Raw genomic sequence first — 13,667 nt, 5'->3', positions numbered from 1 at the left:
TAAAAAAAATAATAAGCACATGTATTGCATTTTTGATGAAAAAAGTAGAGAAAAGTGGAGACCATTATATACAGTTGACCTATGGGGACAGTAAATTTTTCCAATATAACAGCTATTTCAAAAAAATAAAATTTAGTTTTTGTCATATTAGTTGTTCAGTTCAAACACTTACTTTTAGGTTCCACATACAGCTAGTTGAAGAGTTATCTAGTATCGCAAATCTTATCCAATCATACAAAATTAAAATATTTAGCTTTCTAGTTATAGTAATATACCCGCAATATATTATTAAAGTTTTATTCTTTTAAGTAATGAATATTGTAATTGAAACAGTATAAAAAGATATAAGACAAAGAAATTTATTTTTCAATATATTTTAAACACATCTTTAAATTAAACCAAAGGGGTGGTAAACAAATAATATGTACTACTCTCATCATTTTTACTACAAAATTATTACAATATGAAATTAACAAAGTGATAGGAAAATATTGATAGATATGAATAAAAACCAAGAGTTTAAATTTAATATTTTAAAGTTAAGAGTAAGAAAACAAAAAATTCTACTAACATTATCAAATTTATCAGTGTATAAAGAATCTAGCTGGTTTCATAACTTGTTAGAAAGACATTAATAATAGGACATACAAAAGAGAACTGAGAGAACAAAGTAAGCTGTAAAATCGGTAAGTAAAAATATGCAAGAAATAGAGAAATTTGTCAGACAAGTTAAAAGTCTGACCTTGTGTATGTTAAAAGAAATCTTGGATATTATAAAAATAGTACTCAAATGAATATTTTGACAATTATTTAAAAACTATCTGATCTTAAAATAAATAAAATTAATTTTTGATAGAGCTAATGAAAAATAAAACAGAAGATTAATGAAAAACCAAACTATTGGACAATTGTAAAAGGCATAATGTGATGATTGAATGAAAAAAAATTTACTTCCAGTTGCACAATTTCAATATTTCATTAAAATTTATTTCCTCAATTGAATGTTGCAATAAAAAAAAATTGAAATAAGAAACATTTAGTTCTAATTAAGCATAAAAAATTGAAATTAACTCAATATTTTCCCAGGATTCAGTGAAAATTTTAATCATAATAAAGCTTTCAAAAAAGTCCAGATTTGGAGACTAATTACAGACTTCACAGTCCTGTTCTAAAGGGCAATAAATGCAAATTAACTTAAAAATATATATATTAATACAATTAGTATTCTTAGTACACTAATTGAAATATGAAAGTATTTTTAAATAAGTTCAATTTTGAATTGGTGTTTGCAGTAGACAGGAAGAGAGTAGATTTCATGCTTTAGATTCTAGTTCTTGCATAGAAGCATCTTCAAATTAATTTATAAGATAAAAAACATATAGTATGTTGTTTACAATATAAAAAATAATTTTATATATTATAGTAGCACTGTATGTTACAAAGATCAGTGAGGACAAAAATGACAAAAGCTGATTGTACAATATATTACAGATTATGTCTCACAATAAAGAAAATTTATAACGAAGCTAAAAATTTTATTTCAAACTTTTTTGCTTGTTACTACGTCTTTGAAAAGTTCTACTTCTAATGATATCTATTAAGCAAATAATCAAGATTCTGTTTGCTTCACAAGAATTAATTTGATGTGCACAAAATGTAAAAATATTTTTACATGTTTGATAAAATCAAAAAATTAATCATAATCAAAAAATAAATACTATCGGAAATTTATGCAGTGTTTTCACTACAGCGCGAGAATCTCGCATATTTTTTTCTTTCCTCACATTAAAAAATTATTAACGTGAGAAGTTCGCGCACCCTACTAATGAATTTCAAAATGCGCGAATCTCGCGAATTTTGGAAAAAATTTCGTCTTCCGCCATTTTGAATGAAATCCGCTTCGTTTTTCTTCCTTGATCTTTCATTATTTTCAATATCGGTCCTTGTTATCTAGCTTCCCTATTTACCAGTATTGTTCAGAACCAGAACACCCCCCCTCGAACCCCTTTCAGAACACATTTTTCTGCAACGATGTGTTCACCGTAGGTAAGGTTTCTTCATGTAAAACGTTGAAATTTTTTGTGCCTGATTGTAAGATGGACAAATACATTGTTAAGACAAATGAAACAAATGTCGGTAGAAACGGTAAAAACGAAACAAATACGGATATTCAACGGATATGGATAAAATACTAGCATGAAGTATGAACTTGGAAAGAACTTCAACGTACTTCACGATTTTATGGCAGAAATAATTTAAAAGCCTATGCTGGCTGATGTAGAGGATAGGAAAGTGTGTGCACAATGCTACAAATTTACTTAAGTGTTTTCGAATAATTCAGCATCTGTTGCAAGGTCATTTAGCACCCAAAACCAGATTAAGACAAAATATCGTAACAGATTGACTGATAGGCATTTGAGCAACCTAATGAGAATAGCNGCACTGTATGTTACAAAGATCAGTGAGGACAATAATGACAAAAGCTGATTGTACAATATATTACAGATTATGTCTCCAAATAAAGAAAATTTATAAAGAAGCTAAAAATTTTATTTCAAACTTTTTTGCTTGTTACTACGTCTTTGAAAAGTTCTACTTCTAATGATATCTATTAAGCAAATAATCAAGATTATGTTTGCTTCACCAGAATTAATTTGACGAGGACAAAATGTAAAAATATTTTTACATATTTGATAAAATAAAGAATCAAAATCAAAAAATAAATACAATCTGAAATTTATGTCTACATATTTTTAAAATATAACTTATTATTTTTATAACTAAATAAGTACCTTATAAGACAATAATTTTATTAAAATACAACCTTCAAACCATGAAAAAAAAAACTCGTATGTTTCTTGTACTAAAATTGAAATACAGTACAGAACCTCTTATCCAGAAACCAGGAATGAAATTCCATAAATTTTCCCCCCATTTCTAAATAAAAAAAAGGAAGAAAGTATATATTTCTGTATATATTTTAAATTTCATTATTTTATTTTTTTCCTTTTTATCTTATTAAACTTATGTATTGTGCTGGACTTTCTCGTTTTTTCTTCTTTTTAAAACTATTTCTAAATCATATTTTTTAAGTTAGGTTTGATAAACAATAAAAAAAAAAAGCAGTTTTGTGGCGAATCAGAAAACCCGAAAAATCAGTTATCCGGTCCCGATCGTTCTGGATAATCGGTTCTCTACTGTATATTTTTAGCTAACAAATCTTATACAGTTCATAGGTCATTAAAACTATCAAAATAATTAGTAGATGAATTGAAAACAATTAATAATAATCAGAATTTCAAGTGACATGAATAATTAATTTATTAAATTTTAAATAACCTTAAACTTAAAGCCTTAATATTAAAATCAACCTTATAGTTTAAAAATAAAAAGGCACATGTATAAAAAATGTCTAGTATTTTTTATGTTAAATGTAAAGAATAAAAATTAGTGCATTTAAAATAACAAATAAATAATGCACTTAGTCAAAATACTGATGCCAAACCAACTCATTGAATAGGCTTTTTCAGCGTTACATTAAGGTGCAAGGTATCTTTAACAGCAGAGAGTACTACATCAACAAGAGCAAAAATAACAAGTGCCTGCTCTATTCCTTCTGGCTTTTCAGGATCTTTCCAAAACAAGTTCAGCATAGACACTCCATGCGATCTTTTAAAATGTTTTTTCACCAGGGGTAAGCCATCACAATAAACTCTTTTAACCAAGCCCATCTCTAAAATCAGGCAGTCAAAAGAATGATCCATAACACCTATCACCATACCCTTTGCATGCACACAACCTAACTCACTGATAAAAGCACTAAGGAATAGTTCAGCACTCTGTTCACTAACCTTTTTAGCATTGTATTTTTTTTCATTGCAGTGTTGTGCACATTTCTCCATTTCCGCAGCGCTGATTAGGGGTGGAGCATTGTATCGAAGCGAAGCTCCCAACAGCCTGTGCACCAGTATATCAGGGTAACGCCTGATTGGAGAAGTGAAATGTGTGTAAATTGGAACGTTAAGAGCATAGTGATGGAAACTAGAAGGGTCTGATACAACGCCTGTGCAGAAATAAGCAGCTGGTTTCATTGGCTTAGAACATAAGTGCATTAATAATTCGTATTTGGCTTGAGACATGTAATCATCTCCTTTATAATAAGCAATTGAATCATGAAGTGCACCACTACTGCTAGCATCAAGAATAACGCCAACAGCTTCACACATAGACACAACATCTTGCATTGGTTTTGCTTGCGGAGGAGGATGACGACGCAATAAAGCAAGTCCAGGAAATGTATCATGTATTTTTTTCCCTACTGTCATATTTGCCAACAACATAAACTCTTCTATAAGTTTATTGCTGTCTTTCTGCATATAAACATTGAAACCAGATGGCAAACCAGTTTCTGAATCTAATGTGAACTGCAATTTCACTTGATCTAGTCTCAATGCACCATTAGAGAATCGTTGTTCTCTCAATTTCACAGCTAAGGCATTGAGCTGATTCACTCGTTTTATTACATCATTTATATGAAAGCCGCCATAAATTTCTGGGTGTTCTGTAGAAGACCAAACTTTATTGGGATTTTCTATCATGCTTTGTGCATGTTCATAACTTAATTTTATGCATGATTTAATTATGGATCGCCCTATCCAGTGTTGAAGTATTTCTCCAGTAGGTGAAATCTCCCACACTACAGAGAATGTTAACCGATCTTTACCGGGATTCAAGCTGCACAAATCATCACAGAGTTTGCGGGGTAACATTGGCACAACTCTTTGTACAAGGTAGACGCTCGTAGCTCTTTGTTGGGCAAACCTGTCCAAGTCATTATCTGGCTCAACGAAATATGTTACATCTGCAATATGTACACCAACCGCCAAGTTACCATTATCTAAAACTTCACAGGAAACTGCATCGTCCATGTCACGAGCTGTAGCAGGATCGATAGTAAACACACATTCTTTGCGAAAATCTTTTCTGCCTTTTATCTCATTAGCAGGAATAGACCATTCCTCTCCCTCAGGAAGACAATTCAAAACTTCAATTGGAAATTCTCCATACTCAACAGAATTTTCAACTAGCATACCTTCAGTTTGAGCCTCAACATCACCAGTACTCCCAAGAGTTCTTATTAAGCGACCAGAAGCAAATGTCGATGTTTCGTTCCATTCAACAATCTGACCCAAGAACAAGACTTTAGAATAATCAGTTGGTCGATGATAAAAGTTTTGAGGACAGTCAGAAATAGGAATCATCATTCTAGGAACACGACTATCATTTGGTGAAAACAAGGCCCACTTGGGATTTCTGTCATTACATAGCTTCAAATGACCAGCTGCTATACAAGAATGTTTCGTCTGTAAGACATGAACAACTTTTCCTGTCTTCTGAATAAACTGAGGCCACAAGGGATGTTCCATAACTTGTTCAACAGTAAGATCACTCAAGTTCATTTGTACATCCTCAGTTATGTCAGACGCTGATTGATCTTTTTGTTTTCCACGTTTAGGCCGTCTTCGATGTCTTGATTTTTTATTCTTTTTAATATCTGAAGTCACTTCTGTACCTGCATCAGCACTGAAACCAATATGATGCTCAATAACAGGCTGGTTTAAGTTTTCATCTGAGCTACTTAAACATTTAGAAACATGTGTTTCTGAAACAGCAGAGCAAATCACAGAATCAGAATTAACTTCATAGTATGACAGAGGTGGATTATTTTGTATATTTTGTATTTTACATTCCATTTCCAGTGACTTGTCTCTAGATACAATGGATGTATTAGAAGTGGTCGATATTCTCGCCAAATCAAAATTTGTCACAGGATTCATATTGTTTTCAACATTATTGTTCTCAGCATCTTGTTGACATGCGAGAAATGCAGCATCTTCTATCACTTGATCTAAGGTTTGACTATGAGTACTGTCAACACTTGCTGAATCAGTAAATTCATCTCCAGAAAGTTCACCTGGAGGGACTATAATACCACCAATTTCACTGTCACTATTATCATGGTTGTCATTACATTTCCAACTATGGTTATCATGATTCAGTAATGAATTCCCATCAATACTTAATAAATCTTCAGGTGATACTATAATGTTAAATCCGGATTCATCACCTTCCCAAGACTTAGAAGCTTCATCTGATTGCATTTCCAAATTAAATGTTCCAATATCATTCATATCACAAGGAGGATATGTCTCTGAGGGAAAACCAGAAAAAGTGGAATAATTCTCAGGAACATTGGAAGAGTTGTTATCTCTTTGGTTTCCCTGGAAAATCCCATTATTTAAATCATGATGAATCTGGCCAATTAGAGGAGAAAGTTTGTCCAAGCAATCTTCTGAAGATCCCTGAGACTGTATATAAGAAGAAACATTTTTGTCACTTTCACTGCTTCCTTCTTTTGATTTTGAACTTTTGTTTGCACAAGACTTGAAGTTTGGTCTTTGACCTAATGCTATATCACTGAATTGTTGAGCTAATTTATCTACACCTAAAATTTCTACAGTATCTGGCATTCGTTCTCCACAAGCACTATCCCAAGAGTTTGAAGAAACTGCACGTGATCTCAACTTATCTGGAGTATGAATTTTGCAGGGACTTGGAGTTTTTGACTTAGCTATAGTTTCATAAATAATTTCTCCACTTTTTTCTTGGTAATCTTTAATTGCATCACATAATACACGCCACTCTTGTTTTTGGTTAATTTGGACACAAACATGATCGCCATTTAGAGCTCTGTTTCTAGCTTGCATACCACCAATATAAATATCCATTTTTCCATCTGGTGAATTGACATAAGCATCTTCATAATTCCTTGGATTGATTCTTAAAGCTCCTTCAATAAATTCGCCACGTTTCAATCCTTGTTGAACTTGAAAAAGAGGAATATAAGGCTCAAATTTTATGCCTTTTCTGACTGAGCTAGGTTTTTTAACTCCTGGCTTAGTAAAATTTTTACATTCTGGAGTTTTAGATCTAAAGTTGGAAGGCTTTTTATCTGGAGTATTTTTATTAGGTGTACTTTGAGGTTGTTCTCTAAGCTCGACTGGCAAGGACGTTCTTCTACTTTGTTTAGTATTCCTCATATTATCAGTAGAATTCATTTTTAATGAAAAGTTAGAAATTACTTCACTTGTACTTGAACTGGAACCCAGACCATTCTGAGATCTATCCGATAAATCAATTTTTTCTTCGATTTCTGACTTAACCTTCTTCTTTCGCACCCTAGACTTACCACTTTTTTTCTTTGGTGAACTACCTTCAACAGGTGCAACTTCTGATACAGCTTTAGTTTTCTTTTTCACCGCACCACTCTCTTTGTTTTTAGCTTCAGAACATGAGATTTTATTTTCGCCAGCATTTTGAGAATTTGTACTTTTGGTGAGACTTTTAGGACTTCTTATATTTTCCATGACAAACAAAATCTGCTGAAACTCTGGAAAGAAATATTTTTTGAATGATGAATACAAAGTAAAACACTTTAAAATAGAAGCAAATAAAGGCAAACAAATAAATAAGAAACAAACTTTTAAAAATTTTAAAGGCTTATCTCAAAATCATATTATAATATAAAATTTTGTTATAAAGAACAATCTATAATATTTAACCAATACAGCGTTATGAACAGAGTAACCATCCATAATATATTGCACTCACATAATATATTGCAAAAGTATAACGAATGGAGAGCCAGAAGCTGAAAGTGCCTAAAACTGTGACGTACGTCGCAGAACAAACGAAGGCCTGCCGAACAATTTGTATCTTGAATAAACGACAGCGTTTTCCTGCGAATCCCCCTCCCATGGATAGGACACTTTCCCATTGGCTTTTGTAACTATGGGAATGTCCGAACTGGTCACCTGCGCAATATATCACAACTTGAAAAACCTGCTAATACAAACTTCAGTAAAATGTCTGCATGTGAGGGTGATAGAGTTGCTTGCTTTGAATGTGATGCGTATATTATTTACCAGCGAATTTTTGTGTTTGCAAATGGTGCACCATCTGGGCACTTGTCCCTTCGAAAGATTTTTAAGGCAGCTCTTATTTTAATGTTCGGACCTTCATATCATAGGCATTAAATTAATAATTCATCCTCATCATCGTCATTAACAAAATTTTGTACTTCAAAAGTGATTGAAAAATTAACAAATCAAGAATGTTTGCCGTGGTTTAAAAATAATGTAGTGTATCTGTGTATGACCCTGTATTTTAATAAATGAAAATATAGTATTTTAAAGTAAAGTTTACTTTTTCGCTGCGAAATGCTTGCAGAACATTTGTATAAATTAATAAGTCCTGTTGCAGAACATTTGAAAATATTCTGCTTATGGGAATAGAGATATCTATACCCCTTAACTAGACCAAAAGCATAGCAAACGAAGTATGTCTGGTTATAGTCTAGAAAGAAGAAGAATTTGTGCTCAAAAATGTTACTTTTTAGAAATAGGAAACACTTTAAGGTCTAAAAGAGAATATAACTTGAAATGATTAATTAAAATTGAAATGATTAAACAAAGTGACATTAAAAATAGAAAATTCAGTCGACAAGGCAACCGACAACAGTTAAATTGAGATTTTTAATCAATTGGAAACATTACGACAAATACAATTGTTTAGTGATAAACGTAAGAGTAGTTTAAACTAAAACAAATAAAATTTAATATTGTACAAGAAAATTGAAATTTTTTTCACTCATTTTTTTATAAAAAAAAATTTTTTCTTCAGTTTTCTAAAAAGTTTTAAAATTTCTGCTACAATATAATAAAGTTTTAATTTGGATTTCAAGTTATCAGTTTCCTAAATAAATATGTTCAATTATACCTAAATTATGTATTAGTTTCCTGAACATCCAGTTTTAAAATAGAATTACATCAAAAAAAATACTTTGTTGAGATTTTTTTTAACTGGTTTCATTTTTATTTCAATTTTTAAAAATACCATTTGCATATTATCTAGTAAGAGGTTTTCTGACGATCTGCCCCCAGATTCATAAACATTCATGGGAGTTACACGCACTATTCATAAACATTTGCCTAAGAATTTCGCAAGGTACTTAGTCCATCCTTTTATCTTTTTCACTATAAAAGTTACAAGTGTAAACCATAATTAGATAATACAGAAGCACATGTGTGGATACACTGGCAGAGATTCTCCAATTTTACAGAAAAAATTTTATATTTGATGGCTTTGTATCCTTCTAACTCCGCTTGTCAACCATCATAGTTGAATCTCATTCATTACTGTTTTTATTTTCTTAAATATTTTCTCGAAAACATAGAAGATTTCTAAATATTAATTAAAGAAAATTAGTTAATTAAAGAAAATTAACATCAACTACATCAAAAAAAGTATCCGAATAAAAAAAACAAACATGTTTGAAGGCAAAACAATAAAATAAGAAGCAAACAACATAAAATAATTTATGCAATGTAGAAAAAAGTTGTTTCGTTGTTTCACTCAGCCCAAAAATTAATGATCCCATCGTTAGCGAATGAGCAAACAACTGTACACAACTATTGCTTTACAAGGAAAATAAACAATTACAGTGAAAATAGGAAATCATTTAATGTAATTTCATTTGTTAATAAAAAAGTGCCCCAGTTTGACACGAAATATGAGCTAAATATGGATTTCCCGGTGAAGAATTATAGAAGTAAAATTATTAATAACATTTCATTTTTAATATGATAACAATTACTTAATATGAACACAGTTCTTTAATTTTTATTTAAAACTATTTCTTCCTCAAATATTCTTAATGTTAATGTGCTTGCATATATTGTTTGTTTGCTCTTTATGTCAGGAATAAGTAAATATGTTACCTACATAGTTAAATGCTTTTTGTCGTTTTTGTTATGTAGTAAAATCGTTTTGCACTAAAAAAATATTATGAGCTTGCAGATACTATTGGATTGTGTGCACAGATACATTATTATTATTTTTTTGTCTTACTATGGTGTTTACACATTTTTCTGGGTCTGTGGGATAAATGATTATGAATCTCTGTTTAACAGGATGCTCATATGCTATTATGTTATTTACAGTTATTATTTTTAACTTAATTACATTTATAAAACTTGATCAAGACATTTTAAAACTTCCTTAGATATATATATAATTAAGTTTCACTATGTTTCTTTGCATAAAACATATAAAGTAGACTGTGATTATAATCTATTTTAACGATTGATATTTCTCATTTAAAAATAGGTTTTTCCACTCGAATTGAAAGAAATTCAATTTGCACGAGTGATTTTTTAAATTCTAGAAGAAACTTGCCTTTAAAACTGAAATTTAATTCATTTTATAAATTTTTTCTCTTACAGGAATTTAACCAACATATTGCTTATTTACAGTTGCTCTTAATATTCCTCTCCTTGTCTCACAATTTATTACTTTGATATATACAAAATTGTGCATTTACACAAAACCTCAATACACTTCACTTCAAATTCATCACTAAGTTATCAAGAATTTCTTGCTTATTACTTAAAATGTAGCATTCTCTTTTCTGAACTTTTTCTTCTCAACATTTTCAACAAATACTGTCAAATGGGTCGAAATATGTATATTTTTTGTTCAATTCTAATACTAATAAGCTTCATTTTTAGGAGACTAAAAAAGTAAAGAAAAAGAAAAAATTTAATTAATGTGTTTAGGCTAAAAAAATATTGGTTGTTGAAGAATTTTCTGAGAGTTCTGTTAAAGTGGAAATTTCGAAAAGAATTCTAGATCAAAATTTATAAAGCCAAAAAGTAAAAACATAGGAGCAGTAAAAAAAAAATCTCAAAAGTTATTAATGAACCAAACATAGATTAAAGAAAATTTTTGATTTCTTCCAATAATGAAGAAAATGAAAAAAAAAATTATAAATACTTACTGAAAAACTATATTTTGAGTTTAATAATAAACAAAGCTTTGAAAAATGAATTTCTTACTGATTAAAATTATTTGTTAAACCATTTCTTTCCTAAAAGATATATATTAAAAAAATGATTTTATTTAAAGATACATAAGCAAATATGCAACTAAAAGGGCAGAGCCTCTTAATTGTTTAATTTCTTATGTAAATATTTGCCTCACAGTAGTTTCACATTAAGGTGATGAAGTAAAACCGGTTCCATCATGTAACTATCTCTGCATTGCGTATGCTAGATCAGAGCTCATTCTAAGCAGAAAAAGGGCAGGGTGCAAAAGTTTAAAAAAGAGGGCATCATTATTCTAAAAAGGCAATAATTTCTTTCTATGGGCTATACACGCTCTATTAAAAAACATTTTCAATTAGTAAAAAAAAATTTTTTTTACTTTACTAAAAGTAGCAAAGTAATCATATTAATTACTAATTCTTATTAATAAATTAACAGATATATCAGGTTAATGAGCTAATTAACTTAGTAATTTATTTAAAATGCATGCATATATTAATAAAATAATAAATGTATATTTTTAAGTGTCTGTAGTTATGATTTAATAATTAAAATGATTAATAATAATTATGATTTAATGATAGTGGAAATAACTGCAAACTTTCAAACACAAGTGCAACAAGGGGGTGTGATGGATATTTTTCCTTTCCCATATAAATCTATGTATTGACAGCAATGCCAAACTAAATAAAAAAAAAGTTGAAAATAACTAAAGTTTAAGAAATCCATTGTAGAGTTTGGGGAAAAAATAAAGAAGGGTTGAGGAAAGAAAGGGCAAAAAGGGTATGGAGTTTATTAAATCAGGGCACTAATTTACTTCAGGGGCAACAGGGCGGATTCTTTAGGCTAAAAGGGCAGCAGGGTGCTCCGCCCTGTTTACTCTGCCTAGAATGAGCTCTGTGCTAGATGACCAGAGCAACTACTTCGCACGTTATTTGCTATTTTTATTCAGAACAAAATTGGGCCTGTAGGAGGTAAAATATTTATATTTAGCTTTAAGCTCAGTAGCTAGTTTACTTAGCTACATCATAAAATTAAAAGTTGACTAGTTCTCCATTCTTTTAAGTATTCACGTAGTTCTTTTAACAAACTAAATTTAACTCATTTCTATAATATTACAGCTTTTCCTCCCTTCAGTGGGTCGATAAATGAGCACCAAGCATGCTTGGGAACTAAACACTTTGGGCTACGCGTTCGACTGACCACCTAATCTTGCATCTGTTCCTGCACCCCAGAGCCCAGGGTCAAGAAAACTGAGACTGGCACAGTGGGCCTTGGCCCTCTATGGGCTGTCACGCCACTGAGTTAAGTTTTTAGTTTAGTCTATAATATTACTTTATTTAATAACTAATTGCAACTTCCAAAAGCTAACCTGAAAATAAAATCAGAGAGAGTCATGTATGTGACCAATATATTAACAGGGGTCTGTCCAGGTCAAATTTACTACCGTTTAGCGCTACCTTCACAAATTCAACTATAGGAAAAACAGTAGTTTCACAAAATAATTTTTCTTAAAATTTTACTTTTGTATCCGTTGTATACCTTCACAAATTCAACTATAGGAAAAACAGTAGTTTCACAATATAATTTTTCTTAAAACTTTATTTTTGTATCCGTAAGAAACGATAAACAATATTTTTGTGCAGATTTTTTAAAATAATTTTCAATTTTCGCAAATTATGTCAAAATTTTCACAAAATAGGTACCTTACAGAAAAACCTAGACAGACAGCTGATTAATTTTTACCATATTTATATAAAATGGACAGTATTGTCAATCTACAGAATATACACCTTTAAAAAAAAGTTGGTTTAACCTATAGAAATGCATAAATTAATATCTCCCAGTAGGTATATATTTAACATTTGTATAAATTAAGTCTGTAACAGTTTCCAATTTTAACAGTTCTAATTAAAGTTTCCAGAAGTAATAGGAAAATGGAAGATTTTATATACAATATAAGCTCTAAGCTACAGCATTCAATCCAAAAACAACTTATTCTACACGCTTAATTATTAATAATATGAATACATTTCAATTGAGCAATAAAAGAATTGGTTAGGTATCAAAAGAAAATAAATAAGTTATCATTTTTCTTTTTATAAAAATTGTTTCTAGCTAACTTGCTACTCTAGCTTAAAATAAAACTAAAAATTAGCAAGACCGTGAATTGAATAACTTTAAGTATAACATAAATACATTTCTATAGAGCAATTAAAGCACACTTGTGTATCAAATTAAGATATTCAAGTTATGACTTGCTTTTCTGTAACAATAGTTTCAAACTACTGACTACTCCAGCTTAAAATAAACTAATGATTTAAAAAGCAATGTTTTGAATAACTTTAAATAATTTGGCATTAAATATATAAAGTATAAAGCAAACATTGTTAAGATATAGGTGTTACAGTATAAATTAAGCTTTAGAATCGAACAGTAAATGATAGCCATAACGAAACGTAAATCGACAGATATATATTCATACTTACATTCGCTTTTTTTTAAATTTGTAAAACAATAAAATATTGTAGAGTTAATTTCGAAATAAAAACGGAGAGCTGAGTACAGAAAAATCTTCTGAAAATGATGAAAACGGGTGAAATTTTTTTGTGTTTATATTTGTCATCATATTCAATGCACTTCATTTCATAACTGAGCGTATATTTTTAAACTGATTTGATCCCATTAACATTTTAAATTCCAATTTTGTAGTTATCTGCACTC

General features: G+C 30.1%; 2 protein-coding genes across 2 annotated transcripts in view; one reads left to right on the top strand and one right to left on the bottom strand.

The window, feature by feature from the left end:
* Positions 1-13,667, top strand: part of LOC107445576 (tRNA Selenocysteine associated protein) — a 363,438-nt gene that overhangs the window by 324,824 nt on the left and 24,947 nt on the right. The window lies entirely within an intron of this gene.
* Positions 2,994-13,666, bottom strand: LOC107445584 (Dis3 like 3'-5' exoribonuclease 2). The gene is made up of 2 exons (XM_016060008.3): positions 13,433-13,666; positions 2,994-7,450 (listed from the first exon to the last, which is right to left on the bottom strand). The coding sequence occupies exon 2, from the start codon at positions 7,425-7,427 to the stop codon at positions 3,510-3,512; it is 3,918 nt and encodes a 1,305-aa protein (XP_015915494.1). The 5' UTR covers positions 7,428-7,450; positions 13,433-13,666; the 3' UTR covers positions 2,994-3,509.

The sequence above is a fragment of the Parasteatoda tepidariorum genome, chromosome 6, assembly GCF_043381705.1.
Source record: "Parasteatoda tepidariorum isolate YZ-2023 chromosome 6, CAS_Ptep_4.0, whole genome shotgun sequence".
Lineage (NCBI taxonomy): Eukaryota > Metazoa > Arthropoda > Arachnida > Araneae > Theridiidae > Parasteatoda > Parasteatoda tepidariorum.
The sequence above is the reverse complement of the archived record's forward strand: the minus strand, read 5'-3'. Positions and strand labels throughout refer to the sequence as shown.